Source organism: Epargyreus clarus, unplaced genomic scaffold, assembly GCF_041222505.1.
Source record: "Epargyreus clarus isolate Ecla_fem2 unplaced genomic scaffold, WU_Ecla_fem_2.2 ptg000007l, whole genome shotgun sequence".
NCBI lineage: Eukaryota > Metazoa > Arthropoda > Insecta > Lepidoptera > Hesperiidae > Epargyreus > Epargyreus clarus.
This window is the reverse complement of record NW_027332215.1, coordinates 1,243,774-1,264,628: the sequence shown is the minus strand read 5'-3', so window position 1 is coordinate 1,264,628 and position 20,855 is coordinate 1,243,774. Positions and strand designations below refer to the sequence as shown.

Below are 20,855 nucleotides of genomic sequence, written 5' to 3'. Positions count from 1 at the left end.
AAATAGATTTACTTGCTATGGGCGGAGTTTCGTTTAATACAGATGTAAAGTTGACATTTTGCGAGAATTACTTTTTAGAGTCAAATCCGAGTGATTACTAAAAAAAAGAGATATAGAAAATCATATTTAACGTTGAAACGAAGTTGTAAACAACAAACAATAAGAATTTACTATTTAATCAGTTATCTATTTTCATTATAAAATAAATCCTAAAAACGGCGGTAACTTATTTGCCAAACTATTACTTTCTCATACTAAGCCGTATGTCATAGTCATAACATCGAATAATTAGTTGATTAACCAACAAATTCTTCAATGGTATGACTTATGTCTGTTTCTAAAGAATTATACATAAATCATTTGTTATGTATAATCCTTAAGGATTAGTATGCCAATGTATGGAAAAATACGTATTTTCTTCAAAATTTTCCTTTTCCTTTAATTTGTCACATAACATTACTTCCCAGAATTTGATCCTTATAAGCGACACTATCAGATAGTGGAATAATATAGAGGTGTCATTTTTTTTCAAAATGAACTCGTTCGATTCCCGGCTAAGGAAAACAATATTTTAAAAAACTAATGATGCAGTTTTAGATTTTATCAAAATCGGCCTCGTAACTCCTTTCAGCATTTTTCGCTAATCCTCATAGTTTCGGATTTGGCCCTGAAGGCCCGTTTTAAAAATTCACCCTGTATATATATACGGTCGAATTGAGAAACCTCCTCCTTTTTTGAAGTCGGTTAAAAAATATTATCAGTAATTATTGAGAGGCAGCCCTATAAACCCCCATCTATAACGATCGATAGCAAATGGAAATGTGAAATTAATAAATATAGATACGTCGAGTGGGCCGATAAGGTATACTAACCTTACTTTCTTGCGTAAATCAACCGAATAGCTAACCAGATTCGTTCTAACGTATGATGTAACTACATTTGCACATTACCATCACTAGCCTGCATGTAGGTACAACGTGAAAATTATTTACGTCGAAATCTTAGATGAGTAAAATACATAGATTGATAACTCCTAACAAGAAAGTGTAACCAGTTTTGAGAATTGAAATTTTTGGGTAAATATAGTGTTGTCACGTCTCCGTTCTAAAATGTTTCAAATACTTATAAGATCAGGGGCTATTTTCTTTTGAAGCATAACAAACTGTGATTCATCTAAAATAAAATAAAATCTAAAATTCATTAAATAGAAAATTAACATTTACACATAAAATATCAACTAAAGCTTAGGTACTTACCTAAAACAAAGAATCGACAATTAAATGTCCATGCTTACTATTGTTAACTTAAATATTATTTTACGTATTTAAATCAAACTAATACACAAACATAGCTAGGTTTTCGAGAAATTATAAAATAATATTGAAAAATACGACTTTTATACAACATTGTCAAATGACAAATGTCATCAAAGCTTATATACTTATTTATTTATTACGTAAATTACGCAGTGTTAGTTATTTCTACGTAAATTTTCTCTATTTTTTTTAATAAGGCAAACAATAAGTGTTAAAATCATCTTTTTGTGGCTTCATTCAATTTCAGTGGTGAAGTATCTTTTATTTTATTCATCAAAGGTCGAAATACAACAAAATTATATAATTTTAAGACTACATAGTCTTCCATAATATAAGATGCTTTAGTGACATCGTTATTATTAGTATTATACCAATGCTGGGCACGGGTCTCCACTTTGAATAGGCTCAAAAACTACTGGACCTATTTTAAAAATTCTTTCACCATTCGAATACATAGGCTATATTTTATATGAAATATATTTGATAAATAGATTTTGAGGCGGTACAAAGTTTGCCGGGTTAGTTTGTTTATAAAGTTAAGAAAACTAGCAGTGAAGTCTACCAATCTGCACATGGCCAAATCCTTCTTACTCCGAGAGAAGACCAATACCCAACAGTGGGTCAGTAAGGTGGAAAGTGACAGCGACAATATAATTATGTTTAAGTAATATAGTATTTACATACCATCAGTTTGTTTATTGGCTCCATAAAAATCGTAAAAAACAAACAAACTAATAAACCCGTATTAGAATAGCTACATAGTGATTTCATTTATAATAAAATCTTCCGTGACTACAGGTATAAAAATAAATTGATGGTATAAGCCGAGTAGTGTTACAAACCAGTTTCCGACTTTTTCTAACAGCCGGTTTACATGATAGAAATGTTAATGCATTGTGTGAAGGTGGCAGAACTCTTTGTGGTTCGACACCGGCGGCACCACCGCCACCCTTATTTCTGCCTCATAACAGCAATTTTATACGCTACTGTGTTCTGGTTTGGGAGACGTAAGGGAGACATACTTCTCCGATGCGTTCCAGCTTAGTCCTCAGGGGTAGCGACGCAAGGGTACCACCGGGTCAACCTCAGATATGTAGACAGGATAGGCCTCCTTTGTGGGGTTGATTACAGATGTCCATGGGCGGCAGTAGCCACTTACCTCATGTGGACTGCATGCTCGTTTTTCTTGGAAAAATCTTGGAAGAATACGCTCTACGGGATCTCTACTGCCCTTTTTGGTTTCGAGGGGTAATCTTCTTAAGATACATTTTTGGGGGAAAGACCGGGCTGTATCTGAGACTTCTACGTACCTACGTATGGAAGGCTTTCCGACTTAGTCTTATCTTTAGTCGGGTATCTTTACCTCAACTTATCTGTTTCTGACCACAGGTAGGGATTTAATCTTATCTGGGGTTGATTACAGATATTTATGGGCTGCAATAGTCCATCAGGGAGATGGCATGCTCTTTTGATATTGTTAAAAAAATCTTCATTAAAATCCCCTTGGGGGCTAAATTACGCATATTATAGAGAAATTCCGAGATCTGTATCGAAACGGGTACCGTTTGTATTTTCGCTTCTACAGAGCCTCCGTGGACTGTATCAAAACCGTATTATGCCGTATGAGTTTCAAGAACGGAATTTTACAAAAACAAATACAATGTATTTATTTTTACATTTTTAACCGTGACCATTATCGAGTGATTATTATCGAGGAAAAACATAAAAACTCATACTGGGGGTATAAAGCGCACCGGTATTTCCCTTACTTAGTGCCCTTAGGTATTTCCCAGAGCTACAAGTCCCCATATTTTACCTTAACAGGCACGACAAAATGTAGCCCCAGCCAATTATCACCCAGAGTTTAAACAGTGAACGACCAAAGAGTTATCTGGGGAAAGGCTATAAATAAACTAGCTCCAAAAGGGCAGAATCAAATACGATTAATGTATTATCAGTCCCGTAATTAATAATAAACCTATCCAACGTTTTGTTTACCTAACATCGATATTTAAATTGTCGCACAATAAATTATCAAATTTCGGTCTATAGGTAGACAAAAAATGATATATTGAGTTTTAATAATGGGTTCCAATTCAAACTTAGTCGTAACTAAGGAATACTTCATTAATTACTTTCACACTAGTTCAAAGTTGGTTCGTGGCTGTATTCGAAGTCTCTCCAAATCTATTCCTCATTTAGTATAAGCAAGATATAAGTCAGGGTGAAACTAAGGTTTTCGATATGTGAATCCTATAATCGTGTGAACCCGCCTTTATAACAAGTAATAACACTCTGGTTTCTATTTGCTTAGTCCATTGAATCCATTGACCTTTTGAGAGAATATCGGAGGTCAACATCGGTTCAAAAATGCTTGGAAAAAAGTTATTTATCGATATTGGTTTTTATTATATTTTGGTGTTTTAAGTTTTTTTCTTTAACATGTTTCTTGTGCGAATAGCCGACCTTTGTTTTGGTGGCATGCTCGTGTAATAATTATGTATGACCGTTGAAGTATTTTAAAATATGATCAACAAACAAATACCTACCTATTAGTAATATTAAAAGAGCAAAACAAAACAAAATCATTAAATAAATGTAATAAAATCGTTCGTAATACCTAAGTGCATGAAATATGAAAATATTTATATTCGACACTAATAAAAGACTATGTTTTTTTCAACGTCACTGAAACGGCTGGATCGTTTTTGCTGAGACTGTCACTGGTAGTTAACTGATGATATATGCATGCATGTTGTTCTTATTTTGGACAGAAAAAAAGAAATAATAAAACAAATCGAAATCCATTATATCACCCGAGTATTTATAATTTTAAACGCGCCTGACCGCGAGGTACAGCTTAGGATTGAAAATCTTATATATGAGGAGGACAGGGGTAGATTACTTGATGCGTTGTTACTCTTGACAAATACGAGTAAATGACTCACCTCCAACCAGAAACAACGAAGCTCGTGTAGGGCCAACTATTACAATCTCACAGAGGCTGCATTTCACTCCGAATACATACCAGATGCTTGTAAACTATACAGCATATACCTCAAAGCGATAAAACGATATCTATTCGAATATCCCTGACATTAACCGAATCGCTGCCCTTTGCTCAAAGCGAATCGGCTGTTATTTATAGCAATCCTCCGAATAAAACTAAGTCGCCCTGACAGACAATGCAGACATTAATCTGTTGGATCTAGAAGCATTAAATTTTTCATGGAAGTTCCCTGTTTATAACGTTGATGAGTACTAGGGAAGAATGTTCAAAGTTTCGTTGCATAAGTGGGCTAAATAAAGAGTGAAGGTATGTATTTCATTTTATTATCTACAAGTTTTTAATAGTAGGTACCTACGTAATGTGATGCAATAACAATTAATACAGCATTAATAGAATCTCAAAAATATTTTAACAAAAAAATCAAAGGACTTCTATGTCAACGTAAAGTAAAAAATAGTTTAAATAATTATTAATTTGGTGCATTTTTGGTACAGCGCACGTTTGTGCGCTGTCAATATGATATATTTAGCTGGTTCATTATATAAATATTTGAGTCGCTTTATATTAAAAAAACGAGTTCAAATAGAAAAAAGTAATATTCGAAGAATTTGAGACAATACTAATAAGGTAAATTATAAATCATTAAACTAACTAAGAAAGACATTTGAAATGCGTTTTATCAAAACCCATTAGTATGCCGTTAAAGAGATTAAGCGTCATAATGACTTTTGTTAATGTAGACACCTGTTGAATGATTAAAATGATATAAAGGCCTGGCCACACAGGGCGCGTACTCTAGCGCCGCGCTAGGGCGTTAGCGCTAGAAGTAAATCCTGACGCCGCTGAGTTGTATTGTACTGAGTTACTAGTAATCGGTCACACAGAGCGCGTACGCGTACGCGCGTTCTCGTACGCGCGCGCGTAATTTTTCCCATACAATGACGATTGTACGCAAATCTGTAAATAAAACTCAACGCCCGGCGACAAGAACGCCGAGTGCCGCGACAGCCGTACGCGTACAACACAACTCGGCGCTAGAGCGCGGCGTCAGGATTTTGTTCTAGCGCTGACCCCTTTCGCGGCGCTAAAATACGCGTTCTGTTTGGCCGGGCCTTAAGTGCTGCTGCGATTTTGTTGTAAGAGAGTCACTTTTTAAGGATGATACAATTCAGTCCTACGAAATAACAACACATAGACATCAGGGAGGATCCAAATACAGCAATGCGACCAAAATAATATTTTTAATAAATCAAACGAGCATGTACTCCACCTGATGGTAAGTGGCTACTGCCGCCTATGAACCAATGTGTAACCAATTGCATGTCGAATAGGGATACTTGAAGCCGATCACACATACGTTGCCATAGAAATGGTTTGACGGTAGCACCTTCCAGGTCGAACGATACTGATTCTGATATCTTCTATTTTCTAGAAGATACCTATAAGCAATAAACTTGGATCATTTTATAAATCGCAAGCCTTCTATTTTTTTAAGGCTTCTTTTGACATTGAAACATTAAGTTTTTACATATGTGTTAGGTATATACTTACACATTACTAAGGTACGACATATAAATGTAAATTAGATACGCGAAGATAGAATCTTTTGTAATATTTCAATAAACACTAAAATTAAATTACAATGGATTTTATGTGACCTTTAGAGAAAAATAGCTTTTATGACAAAAAAAGAATTTCGTCTTATATGTGCTCTGGGAAAAACATTTTTATTAGAAGACTATAGAGCAAAATGTAGATTACAGAAAATCTGTATGATTTTCATTAAATTGTGAGGTGTTAGCAAAGGTGGCCATAATGACAAAATAAAACTGGTTTTCTTTTTTCTTTCATTTTTAACACATAGAGCCAATAACGTGTTCATAATTTTAATATTATAAAATGATTAAATATATTTTTTTTATTTATTACTAGAACTTTATTTGCATACCTATCCACTGTTTGACATAATTATAAACGAGGAAAGTTAAGCAATTAAGCTAATAAGCAATTAACTTTCCTAGAATTTTAATTATATTTATCGAATTCTGTAGCTTATTAATTAGTAGCGGATTATTTTTACTAATACTATTTCATGAATACTAGTTTCATACTAACATACATAAAACTGAAAATTCGTACCTTCATTGGAATGACAGTGGCGCCATCTGGCGTTCCAGCAGAAAATTGGTCGTACCAGCTCTGAAACCTTCGTGGGCTCATGGACAACAACTTTGCTAATGATCATCACTTGATCAAATACATAGTTTACGATTCAATCCTTACTAATCAATATCGATTAATATAATCGACTTTTTGGTCCAAAAGATCGATTCTCCGATTAATCGATCTTAGATCGTCATCCCAAGTTCCCGTAGGATTTCCGGGATAAAAACTATCCTATTGGTTTTCTCGGGTCTCAGATTATCTTTGTACAAAATTTCACTAAAGTCGGTTCAGTGGTTTAGGCGTGAAGAAGAGACAAACAGACAAACATACAGACAGACAGAGTTACTTTCGGATTTATAATATTAGTAAGGATAAGGATTAGACTGTTATGTAGGAATTTATTACTTAGAGAAATACACACTAATGATTCCGTTTTGAAAATCGATGGAATCGCGGGATAAACTAGTGTCCACTAGTAACAGATAGGTAACACTGAAGTACGACACACGTGGTGGCAATGGTACGACGAAACAAACATAAATGTCCACAAAAATCCATTATCTTAGATAACAAATAGACATTAGACACAATACGTATAAATAGTCGCCGGGCCGTCCGTTCGTACAAAAACAGGTGTGAACGCCTTGATTATAGTATAAATAAGAGAGAATAGCTATTTCTAAACTATAAAAACGGTGGACAGATCGACGGAATTCCTAGTGTAGGCGACTGGGTCAGAAATTCTCAACCTTTCCGATCCCGTGGGAGCGCGTTTATTTTCAATTTAACGCTCTTTTTCACGCCGAGGACGGTTTGGGTGCATTTTAGCATAAATATTTGAGGATTGCCGACCGGTCTGGCTACATAAAATTTCTGTAACCCAATTGCAGGTAAGGTTAACCGTCGTATCTATTCTTTTTTACCCTCATTTATATTCAAGGGTCCAACAGTGGCCGCGATTTGACCATAATCAAATGTCTTCTCTTTTGTATAATACTGAAATTTGTCAAAAACAAACCAAGCAAAAATCTATTAATTAGCAAAAGAGGAAAAGCACTGAATCGTATGCTCTTTGCCTATTTATATAAAAATCTCGTTTTTTACTTCGCAAATTTAATTTAAGTTACACATACAATGTTTTAGCTATAATTTTGTAAAAATAAAAACATTAATATCATGAATTTCTTTATGTTGTTAGTAAATATCAAATTCTACTATAAATCAATCAACATATTAAAACATAAACAAGAAAATGGTTTTAATTTATACTATATAAATTATTCATAATATACTAATTCTAAGATACAACAAAATGTTTGAAAGGTTTTATTTAAAAAAATACAGTTTTAATTACCGATAAAAAGGTTATCGACATCTGAATGTTATTGTATGCGGCTAAGGCATCTCATTTGCCAGAATCCAAGAGATTTATGTATTTACCGCCATTTTATCTCGGCTTGTTTAAATATAAACGATGTTATCGGATTCATTCATACATTTTTATATCTCTGAGCGTATGAATCTTTTAGAACTAATTATCAGAAGAAAATTTACGTGTCTCAAGAGTTGTTGAAGGTGTGTAAAGTCTATCTATTTATGTTAGGCCATCGTGGTGGACTACGTATAATGCCTACATAGAGTTTTTTTTTAGTTGTGTATCAAAACAAACATCGTCTGTAATCATCATCATGCATCATCACTGATGAGAGAAAAAAATGAAAACCAAATTTTCATATATAAAAAAATCAAGAACAGTACCTACTACGAGAATAACAGTTATAGGTTTAGAACAATTGCGTAAACCTGTTAGTTCTAACTGTTTGCAAAAGGAGTTTTCCGGAGCGTAACAATAATAACATGAATGGTTTAAATGGTTACGCGGTCGCCGCGCCTGGTTCAGTCATCATCGATCCGTAACTGTCCCACCACTGGGCATCCGTTTCTTATCAAAGTAAAGGCCATAGACCGCTACGCTAGCCAGTGCGGATTGGTAGATGTAGACGTATAAGAATAAAAAAAATCTCAGGTATGTAGGTTTCTTCGCGATGTTCGTGACCCCCAAATTTTGTTAGAAATAACCAAATATTTCTTTAAATTTTAATGAAAAATTGAAATAAAATTCTTATCTAAATTATGTAAATTTCTTCGAAAAGTTCAATGTATACTTCATATCACTATTATATTATGGCGCACAATCGCTATTGAAAGCCTCGACCCATTTCAACATACAATAATAGTTATGGTCAATTGGTCACATCAATTAAAACTATTACGACACATGTAAACTTCTTTGCATATATGAATATTAAAGGCGCGTGCAAAATATCAAAATAAGTGAGTAATTGTTGAATGAATCGGGGATAATTTCATTCACAACTCATTAATGCCACACGGTGGCATAAATTGAATGCGTATTTTACTCACAGTTGATCACGTGCGAAATTGATATGAGACGTAAGAAACCGGTTTTGAGTAAAACGCATCATTCGACGGTGTGTCCATAGAAACGTTACGGCACGTGTGTAAGCGGTTGAAAGTCGGGATAAATAGACATTTTAAAGTAGACAAGTTGCGACTACTTCAGACTTGTAACAATATATTATATTCCACAAGATTTGGTTTCCTAATTGAATTTCAAGGTGTTATTATTACGTGATATGTATAAGATAAAACTGCAATACGAATTCAATATTGCATCACCAAAGCCTTTAATTGTTAATTGCAAAGCAATCATAACTTGCATATGATATTCAAGAGGGACTACATCATTTCTGTTTAGATAGGAAATGGTATCAAATTAGGTTTAATTGAATTAGTATATTAGCATCCATGTGCATTTTTCATCAAAAGTAATTAATATAATTGTAAAGTAAGTAAGATAATTGTTATCGACTTAATAATAACCTGATTATAGTTGTCATAAACTGACAAAAACTTAGCTCATTTTATAAAAGTTTTGTGACAAGATAATAAAGTGCACACTGTTCAATTGCCAAACAGTTTAACGAAAAAAACTATTACTGCATTTTGTTAAAACGCTTACAATAAGTCAATACCACAAAGCTATGTGACATGCCTCATATCTGTTTGTTGCTGGGAATTTCTATTGCGAAACTGCTGAAGTACACCTGAAGGTTGAAGAAATCGATACACGTGCAAGGGCTCGTACATGGTCGACAATTATCTCTATTATTTCATTATAAATACATTGAAGAACAGTGTCCTCGTCGATATATGATATGATAGTTAAAACTTATATAATGGTATTAAATTTTTTCATGGATCTGTAAAGTTAAGACCTACTTGATTTCGTGTTATTAAATACATTTGATATAATGAGAGCGCAATAATAATTGCATCCGATCTTAGTTGTAGGTATAAAAATTATGCTTCGTCGGAAGGCTTTGCTGTCCAACTGTCCAACAATCTCTATCTCTACAAATTAATTCTCGAGGTTTCTAAACCGCAGACTCCAAGTGCCTATTCATACGTACTACACCACAGTGATGTTTGGCGTGGGCATGTACTTTAATTTACGGTAACCAAATTTTATGTGATAAGCAGTGATAGCCCAATGGTTTAGATACTCGGCCTCTATAACGAGGGGTCCGAGGTTTATTTCCTAGGTACGCACCTCTTAAAACGGTGAAGAAAAACATCGTGAAGAAACTTGCATACCTGAGAATTCTTAAAAAACAAAAAAAAAAATAAAGGTATGTGAAGTCTACCAATACGCACTTGGACAGCGCGGTGGACTATGCCCTCAGCCTTTTCATTCTGATAAGGGACCCGTGCCCAGCAGTGGGACAGTAATGGATTGATGAAGATCGTGTAGACACGTCAGGCCACCACACAACTCGGTCATCTATCGGATACATGTTTTGATATGTTATCACGGTGTTGCTACAAGAAGCTTCAGGGAAGCTATTCAACCCGAACCCCCTAACTAGGTCACAAGGGTATCTGAAGTCTATCGATTCGCATTTGGAAGGTGGAGATTTGCCTAACCTGTTCATTGTACAATAATGGTATTGTTCTACGCTTGGGCTCAGTTCTAGGTACTCAACCCATGTTGACGATCATAAATATAATTCTGATTGTTGAATCAAATCCTATTTCTACTTTAATACTACAATACCAGTTATGCTGTGTTCTAATGCACCCCCATAAAGAATATATATCTTAAGTCTTCGCTTCTCATAAAGTTTTCCGCGATTTTCTAGTACTTGTATTGTTCGTAAGTCGTACCTAAGTTCTCGGGTCTATCTTGTTCTAAGGAAGTTTTCTCCAAGTTTAGTTAACTACAGAACTGAAGTCCTTAGTCAATGCAAAATTACTTCCTTTGTATCTAGCCAAGATTGCAGAACTCCTTAAGTAAATAGGTATAAAGATATAGAGAAACGTCTCATCGGCCCTTTATTTAATGTTACGAGGGTTATGACGGCAACGGATATTTTTTGGGCGCATATGTCTCATATTTAAGAACGCCACGGAAAATAGCATGAGAGATTTTAACATATGAGGTGTGGTTGGGTCCGTCTAGATTGTGGGAGCAATGCAGTCTATATTGCTCACCTTTATCGATATTCTTTTCAAGCGACTGGACAAGCTTTCGTGAATAAATTTTAGTTTTAAGCTTATCAACGTCAAGGATTTAGTATGGGTAAAAAAGAAGAGAGACGCAAAACTCCGCGTAGCATCTTGTTTTAAATATAAATTGCAAATTGTATGAAAATTGCAAATTCAACAAAAGTCGGTCATAAACCAAAATAAAGACGTGCAAAACGATCTAGTTTGTTACAAACTTCAAATTGAAACGTGAAACACTTCATTTAGAACTCCAATGAAAATTGTAATCACTAACCGTTTAACCAAACAAACAGCTCATAACGTGACCAGTAACCGACGGATAGAACATCATTCTTTCAATGCTTAAGACGAAAATTGTTATGTTAAAAATGCTATATAGCAATATTGATCAATTTATATTACGAAATAGTACTCCCATATAAATGAAAAATAAAATTTAGATACGTAATTTAGAGTAAGGTAAAATGATTAAAAGGCACGGTCAACTAACTAAAAGTAGTCACATCACAATAAAATAATCTGTGAAATGCAATTCAGCGAAAAAAAAAACGTCGTTGGAATCATACGTATTTGTTGGCGAATAAGTAAAATAGTCTATGAGACATTTATAATTTTGTAAAATGAAACCAAGTTTTTATACTAGGGGACTCCATAGTCTATGAGACATTTATAATTTTGTAAAATGAAATCAAGTTTTTATACTAGGGGCCTCCATAGTCTATGAGACATTTATAATTTTGTAAAATGAAACCAAGTTTTTATACTAGGGGCCTCCATAGTCTATGAGACATTTATAATTTTGTAAAATGAAACCAAGTTTTTATACTAGGGGACTCCATAGTCTATGAGACATTTATAATTTTGTAAAATGAAACCAAGTTTTTATACTAGGGGACTCCATAGTCTATGAGACATTTATAATTTTGTAAAATGAAACCAAGTTTTTATACTAGGGGACTCCATAGTCTATGAGACATTTATAATTTTGTAAAATGAAACCAAGTTTTTATACTAGGGGCCTCCATAGTCTATGAGACATTTATAATTTTGTAAAATGAAACCAAGTTTTTATACTAGGTGACTCCATAGTCTATGAGACATTTATAATTTTGTAAAATGAAACCAAGTTTTTATACTAGGGGCCTCCATAGTCTATGAGACATTTATAATTTTGTAAAATGAAACCAAGTTTTTATACTAGGGGCCTCCATAGTCTATGAGACATTTATAATTTTGTAAAATGAAACCAAGTTTTTATACTAGGGGACTCCATAGTCTATGAGACATTTATAATTTTGTAAAATGAAACCAAGTTTTTATACTAGGGGCCTCCATAGTCTATGAGACATTTATAATTTTGTAAAATGAAACCAAGTTTTTATACTAGGTGACTCCATAGTCTATGAGACATTTATAATTTTGTAAAATGAAACCAAGTTTTTATACTAGGGGCCTCCATAGTCTATGAGACATTTATAATTTTGTAAAATGAAACCAAGTTTTTATACTAGGGGCCTCCATAGTCTATGAGACATTTATAATTTTGTAAAATGAAACCAAGTTTTTATACTAGGGGACTCCATAGTCTATGAGACATTTATAATTTTGTAAAATGAAACCAAGTTTTTATACTAGGGGCCTCCATAGTCTATGAGACATTTATAATTTTGTAAAATGAAACCAAGTTTTTATACTAGGTGACTCCATAGTCTATGAGACATTTATAATTTTGTAAAATGAAACCAAGTTTTTATACTAGGGGCCTCCATTCAACTATTCGCCAAGGGCCCCCGACCTTAGTCCGCCACTGGTTACAGTGGTTACACGATAACTTGCTGATCGATATTGTGTATGGAAACTAATATTTGTATTAGAAAACAACTTCATGCATGTATAATGTATTTACTGAATTTAACATTGGTACCAAAGAAAACGAAAGTGAACAGTGAACGAAATAAAAAGTTTGTCATTCAGTTTAAAAAAATGTTTTCAAAAGTCTGTTAAGTCTACTCAACCTTAATAGGTGTTCGTAATTTTTCCACAATCATAAGGTTTTTTAATTTTTTTTTAATGATATTAACACTAAAGCTACTCAATTGTTACCAAACAAAAAGAAGAAAACCAACTGACAAACAAAAGAGAAAGAGGCTTACTGTACTACAACTCGTACCTACTGTTCTGCCGTTAATTAAATATTGATACTAGGATCGTCCGGTAGTCGCAATATAATCGTTTCCGATGCCTACGTTACAGCGAGACGATATTTTTCCATATTTACATTTTATACGGGAATATTCCCTTTTCGCTGTAACGAACCCATACTCTCACCTGCGTTCCTTTGCACGTGTCGCGATAAAACTACAATCTACAAATATACATTGTAATAGGAAAACCACGATACGCAACATCGTTACACGTGGAGGGGACTTTCTAAAAATGCACGACACGGCGATCCAATGTGTATTAATGTATAGATATAGATTAAATGAACATAAACAAACACTAAACCACGTACCAAAAACAAAACAATAACTAAGTAAGCGGTGGGTTTAGTTCACGATCGAGTTGCAACAAAGTTAGGGGTGATCGACCCGAGGCTCCAACCGGTAAACTTCCTGCTTCCGGTTGCATGAAGCTATCATACAACTTCTCAACTTTGACGGATCTCAAAACTTTAGCGGTTAGATATTCGCTTACCAACTTTAGGGCTGGTTGCTCCATATAACTTTAACGTTAACAAAAGCCTAATCTGGCAAATTAAATTTAAATGCACCACTTTAGTCATGGTTAACGTAAAACATAACTAACACTTACGTTACGATACGATTCGTCCGTATCTGTTAACAGCAACTAAAAATGAGTGGTGAGTAACACAAATGACGTTAATGACAAATAATTTTGCTTCAACACAAAATTAATACATTCCATGGTTATGGTTAGTTAATTGTCTCATAACTTTAATGCGAACTTTAAACGGACTTACCGTGCAACCCGCCCTGTTTGATGTATAAATTTCACTTAGTAAAATAGTCTCGAGGTCTGACATGAAGATATTAAAGTATTACTATTAGAAATTTAAGGACCTTCGTATTTATAGCTGAGCTTAATATTTGTATTTAGCGCAGACGGCCAAGTGGCAGGCTTGGAAATCTAAACAAATTAACTATAGAAACGGTAACGGAATTGGCAAGTAGTTTTCGTGAAACTGTAGTATTCAGTTAATTTTCCGACAACATGAGTTTGCTATCGTATAAACTAAAAATAAAGATTTCACCAAAGATAATACTTTAAGATATATGGAGTGCAGATGCTAGCATAAGGACAATAACAATACAGTTATCTTTGAATTGTATATAATTTATTGCATATTTTAATGCGTGTCAGGACTGTATTGAGGTTGTTATTATGTGTTACTGATAAGACGGGTGAAGGCGAAGCTTATTTAAAGAAAGGAATAAAGAAATTATTCTTCGGTAAGAATAATATCGACTATTTGCGACAAGCGTATACTTTTAAGATACTTATTTCATAGTCGTCATTATCAATCCATACTCCATCGCTCGCCATATGCGGATTGATAGGCCTTACACACCTTTGAGATGTTGTTTGGGTAACGGATAAATAAAGGTTTCCCTACGGTGTTTTCTAGCTTATTTATTTTTTTATCTTAGTATAAATAACGTGATAATTAATTTCTAATACGGCTTATGTATTGCAAAATCAGATTAAAGGACATAGAGGGAAAAAAGTTTGAATTATTTCGTAGCATATTATAGCTACACTGCGTGCGTTAGGCAACTGGCGCGCACCTTGACGTTCTATTAAAATAAGTAAACCCATTACCCGTATTTCACCGTCGATAGGAAACGGTGGCAGCCCCATGCTCTAAGTGTGATTAGTTTATTTTGCATCACATCCGAGACGGGATATGGTGTCCGCTGCAGTGTGAGTATCGAGTGCGGATTGCGTATCAACTTGATTTGGCAACGGCCGCGCTCGCCCGCAAAATGGAATAGCATCCACCGTTATGATTCCGGCGAAATGGTACAGCGAATAATCGGTTAGGTAATCAGCCAATGGAAATCGAATCTATTATGATTCGGATAACATTTTTGCTATATAATAAGGATGAGTTAATCGTGAACGTGCAGTGATAGTGCTTGAGTCGGCCGTTCGTTCGAGGGAATGCGTTTACTGCGGTTCAAATCACAGGCACGCAAATCTGATTTGCATATTATACACTAGCATTTATGATTTATTTAATGGCAAAGAAAAACATCGTGAGGAAACTTGCATCCCAGAGGCATCTTAAAAACTTATAGACTCCTAAAGACCTGGGGGGTTACTACCATCTCTTATAAAACAATATTATTTAATCCTACTTTTACTTTTTTTGCAGAAAATTCAATTTTTTAAGCAAAATATTACAATTTCAGTTGTTTTTATACAATGGATAAGCGAAAAATTAATAAGGGTTTAAGTTTGTTCAACTGTGTATGACGGAATATTTTACTGTTTTAAAGAGGAAATGAAACTTTCCTGAACTATGATGGTTTTTAAAAGATGGTGGTTGGCCCCCTGATAGGAGACCCTAGAATATTCGCTGGGAAACACTTAAATCTGATTTTTAAAAATGGAAGGCTATATAGTAATTACTCACGCGGTCTCTTACTCTATATTGAGTCACCACAAAAATTCAGCTAGAACATTTAATTAGGAATTATTTATTACAATAAAAAGTTGTAAGTTGCTAATTGTCGTAATGACGCATATAATGCGATAAGAGTACGAGTATAATAAAGTGATTCATAGTGGAGGTATAAATACTAATTGGTAATTAGACAATGAATAAAGGCTCTGATAAGAATTCGTAGTACATTATTATGCAATTTTGTAAACATTTATTCTTCTCTTACAATAATTCGAAAACAAAAACAGAACAATTATTGAAAAATATAAAAATGATGAAATATAATATGTCATATTGTAAAAAAAAAGATTTTTTTAAGATAAACATAGATTATACCATTTTTATTGAAGATATTTAATTAAAAATATTATAATATTTTTATACGTTCATAAATATCTGTTAAATTAAATAAAAAATATTTGCGGCTTGATATTGGTACGCTACTCAAGAAAACAATTAAACTATTAATAGTTAACTATTTTTTATGTAATGAGATAAATAATACATTTCGTAGATTTATTAAGGAACATAAGTGTACTTCCTGTTATGTCTAGAATAGCACTCTCATCCCATGGATATCGTCGGAGGCGACACCGGAACTTAATCTAAGGTGCGAACATCCTCTATTACAGACAACAGGTGTGGTGCCTACAGTACAGTCTATCTTAGGTATATACCTATATCCGTGATCATCTGGGGTCTTTACTCCCAGTCCCCCACGTAACAGGCATAGGTGATGGATGGACATGGACATCGGACATAAGTTAAAAATTGATTTTGGCATGAAAAGTGAACTAGAGAATGAGCTTTATATTTTATTACTTTTTTGGGGTTTAATTCTTTCTTTAAACTAATCTTATCTGTGGTTAATTACAGATGACCATGAGCGGCAGTAGGTATCTAAGTAGCATCAGGTGAACTGAATGCTCGTCTGCTACTGCTATATTATTATAAAAAAGGAGTTCTGCCTATAAAACTGTACTTCATTAGTGTTAAAGGCTTTTTGCCGTACCCTCTTAGAGGCTCTCAGCTGAAACTTTTCTATAAACGTTGTTTGAATATCGGATTTAAAACGTAATCGTGGGAGTAAAGTACGAATCTATAGGTAAGTGACTACTCAAGAGGGCTTAGTGGTTTTCCGTGTTTTATGCAAGACTAGTTATGTGACCCGACTTGATATATTTCTAATTATATCGTTATATAAATTGACTAATGTCTATGGATTAAGCGACTTCAGATTTTCTCGAAAACTACTCGTGCAATTTGAATGGGATTTTGATTATAATTAATTTATTCAATGTTTTACTTACCGAAGATTGATTAAACAGACAATTTTTAATCTTTGGTAGCAAAAACCTTAGAAAAAAAGATGATTAACAGCAGTTAAGAATATTTTTCTCGTTTGTTTGTCAATCGATTTTTTTTTGTATTTGTTTGGTAGGTGTGGACGAGCTAAGTATTATTAATAAAAGTTCCCGTTTTTATTTAATGATTAGGGTTCTTAATTAAGGGTTCGATAACAGAGTACCGGCATTAAATAATGTCGAAGAACGCGGGCAGAAGTAGAGATTCATGAAGTGTATTTATTTTTACCTCCAATTAGTTGTATTGTTATATCTTCAGTATCATTAGTAGTGGTTTTATTCCGTCTTATTTATTTAATTGTTTCTAAGGTTAAAGAAGGTGAGAAGCAAAGATATATGATTTTGATATTATGTTAATTAATAACAAAATATCTACATGTTTTAATAAGAATAGAATTTTGATGTTTTGAGTATAGTAAGTATTTCAATATTATTCTTTAAAGTTATAGTAGTGAATTAGGTTTCATAAAAATGTAGCCTTCAGACGACTCCTTGAATATTTGTAACATGCAGTTGTTGTCACGGGTCTGAGGTACAATGTCACGGGTTCAATCACTGGTTAAGTAGACTACTAAACGATTAATTTATATTTCTGTTCTGGAAGTAAGTGTGTATCATTGGAACATTTTGATCGAAGTCACAAAAATTTGGACATTTCAACTCAAACCGAAATTCTTGTTTCTTAGCTATCACTTTTGCCTTTTTCTCAGGGAGGACGAGAATCCACTGGACTTTATGTAAATTAAAATCAAAGTCAAAAGTAATGTATATTAATTATAGCCTAAAGTCAAATTTGTAATAAATATCATTTACTAATTCTCCTAATAGGGCATAATAGATTTGCCATGCTTGATCAAACATTTAAATAATATTTTAAAACATTTGGTACAGCTCTTAATAATTTATAGCTTTATTGTTTGTATTTTAGACGTGAAATCGATTATATAAAATTTTCCATTGGTCTTACGCGAATTAATGATTAAGGATTTGGAAAAAACAATAAATACAATTCGGCGCTCGCCGACACGGTTCTAATTATAAACCATTTTCTTTCGGCTAATTATAAAATAACACTTCATCCAACTTTGTAGATGATGTCGGCTAACAATTACGAATACAATATATTGCTCGCGGTTTTCTCGGCTTGAGAAAAACACTTTTTATGATACCGTATCTCCCAAGTACCCTCACTTAGTACTTATCTCACAGTTAAACAATTAATAAATTCAAATTTAATTATCTGAACAATCAGACAAAAGTTAATTTAAGAAAACCAATTATTTTATGTTTTTATCGGTCGTAATGCTCCATTAGGTGTAATTACGGTGTGTAAACAATAAAATAAAAACGCTATAGTATTGAACATTGTGCTCTTAAGTCATTAGGTAACGCGAAGTAAATATTTACAATTGAACAGTTAATTGTTGTTTGTACTCAATTTTACATATTGTCGGTAAATATAAAAATCTTCCTCTCTTTAAAATGTCATCCACATATGAATTCTAAGAAAAAAATGAATTCCACTATTATCTTTAGGATTGTTTTCTATGGGTTCTGGCGCAACTTAAAAAGTTTTTTTTTTAAATTTAGTTATGTTTTCTTAATGTTTGGGTGTTCACAGACAACAGCGGAACAACAAGATTAACGTAGTTTGCGGCTAATACATTACGAGAATAATATAGTTGCATCATAAAAAAACCACTTTCTCCGATCCTTCTAACAGTTGTTATTTTCGCATGAATGCCATCACGTAATACGCTATTTATCTGCTAAATTGCACTGTTATCATTGAAAAACTCACACACGATTCAATTGTTTTTATTATTGAATAGTAAATAAAGGTCTGATTCGGCACGTTCTCTACATCTGTCGCTGCTTACGTCAGAAGAGTATTAAAAGAATTTGGATTATTTGTAAAATACTATGACGGTAATTCACGCGACCTCAAATTAAAAATATAGTCACTTGTTGATAATCGATTGTGCGCAAATCCGTCTTTTTATCACTAACTGTTTAGTATTCAAAACTTCACGGCAGTTAAAATTAACACACATTAAAATTATGCATTGATAACTTCCATTTTCGACACAATCGTACGAAATATTTTCCACAAGAAATAATTTATTTTTAAACCTACTTGTACACCTGTTTAAAAACGATACAAAGCAACAACAAAATAAAAGTTTAAAATAATTTGCATCCAAAAATATCACCGATTATCATGTAAAAAGTAAATAATAGCAAACACAAGAAAAAACAATAAAATTATATTTGAAAAAAGTAATTCGCGTAGAAAAATATTGACGGTAGATACTTTAGGGATAGTTTTCAAGTTGGGAAAAGTCGCGCGGCGTGCGAAAATGTTAACTTACCTCATGGATCCTGTGTTGGTTTCCGTGGGCCCGGTTGCCGGCGGAGAGGAGAATTGGTGGTGAGTGGTGAAAAGTGGCGCCACGGCCACAGCTAAGGTCGACCGCGGTGCGACTGAGTCGTGCGCTCGCGTTACGATGTCTTTTATACGTTGCCCCTTCTAACGTGTTACCGCTGGTAACGCCGCTGGTGCTCTGTCGGTCCACTGCTGCAATTTCAATACTTAATGGGCCGATGTCTTATCTATGTATCGGTAAAAATATTTTATATACGGCGCCGTTGCTCGAGGCACGGAAAAGTAAATGTACCGTAAACATAAGGGAAGAAACGCTGGACTGTTGGTTGTTGGCCTAAAATTTATAAAATAATTCGTCTTTCTTTAATGTTTTTGGTGATTTAAGAAAAAATATAACTTAAAGAGTTATTGTTGCTTAAATAAATTAAAATTATATTGTTTTTGTATCAATTTACTTAAAACTATTGAGTAAGACGCACGGAATGAAGTATTAAACCTGAATATTTTTAACTAGCTCTGACTTATAAATATTCAATGAATTTCATTTATAGGATCCATTAACTGCTCGATCCACTAACTCGATGTCCCATTTAATAATCTCCTATCGTTATTCTTTCGGGGAAAAATATTTTCAGGGCTATTTTTATCTATTTTCAATTCGAACTGAATTGAAAATAGGTTCACATTGATTTTAGCGCTCATGAGACGAGCTATCCATAAATTAAAGGAAAGGTCATAAAAATTAAGGGGTTTACGACATTGCTTGCTATGAATTAGTTATTCTGAATTTAGTTATTTGTTTTTATATTGAATGATTTATACATTATTTTTCTTCATTCACATATACTGCACGGAGTTACCTATCTACCTATTTAAAATTATATTACCTAAATTTCAAAGGGTTTTGCCTACATCAACCCTTCCTTCATTGCACCACATGCCGAAGGATGTGGTTCCATCCACATCAACTGGACTCGTGGTGTTCCTCCACCCCTGAGGGCCATGACATGGTGCAAAAAGAGCTCTCCTTCGAAGCCGGTGATGCATTGCACTCCTCTAGTGTTGCAAATGTCCATAGGCGACGGTGACTGTTTTCTACCAGGTAGCTCATCTGCCTTACTGTTAGGTATAAATATAAAAAGGTAGCTCAATTACGGGCTTCAGCCTTTTGTTTGTACGGCAAATGGTTCCGGATTCCGGATTCAATCCCGATCTGCAACAGTAATGCGGTGCGCCGTGTTCCGGTTTGAAGAGCATCGGCGCCGCCAGGATTATTTTTCCGGGAGGTAGATACACCTCTACGCGTCTACACATACCATTAAACCAATATAAA

At 33.9% G+C, this 20,855-nt stretch overlaps 1 protein-coding gene across 1 annotated transcript in view; it reads right to left on the bottom strand.

Annotated features, from left to right (window-relative positions):
• Nep2 (M13 family metallopeptidase neprilysin 2) overlaps nt 1–19,690 on the bottom strand; it is an 80,681-nt gene extending 60,991 nt beyond the window's left edge. Inside the window, exon 1 of the mRNA XM_073074328.1 lies at nt 19,509–19,690. Within this exon, the coding sequence (XP_072930429.1) occupies nt 19,509–19,513 (5 nt within the window). The 5' untranslated portion in view covers nt 19,514–19,690. The remainder of the gene's footprint in view (nt 1–19,508) is intronic.
• Between the last annotated feature and the right edge of the window lie 1,165 nt (nt 19,691–20,855).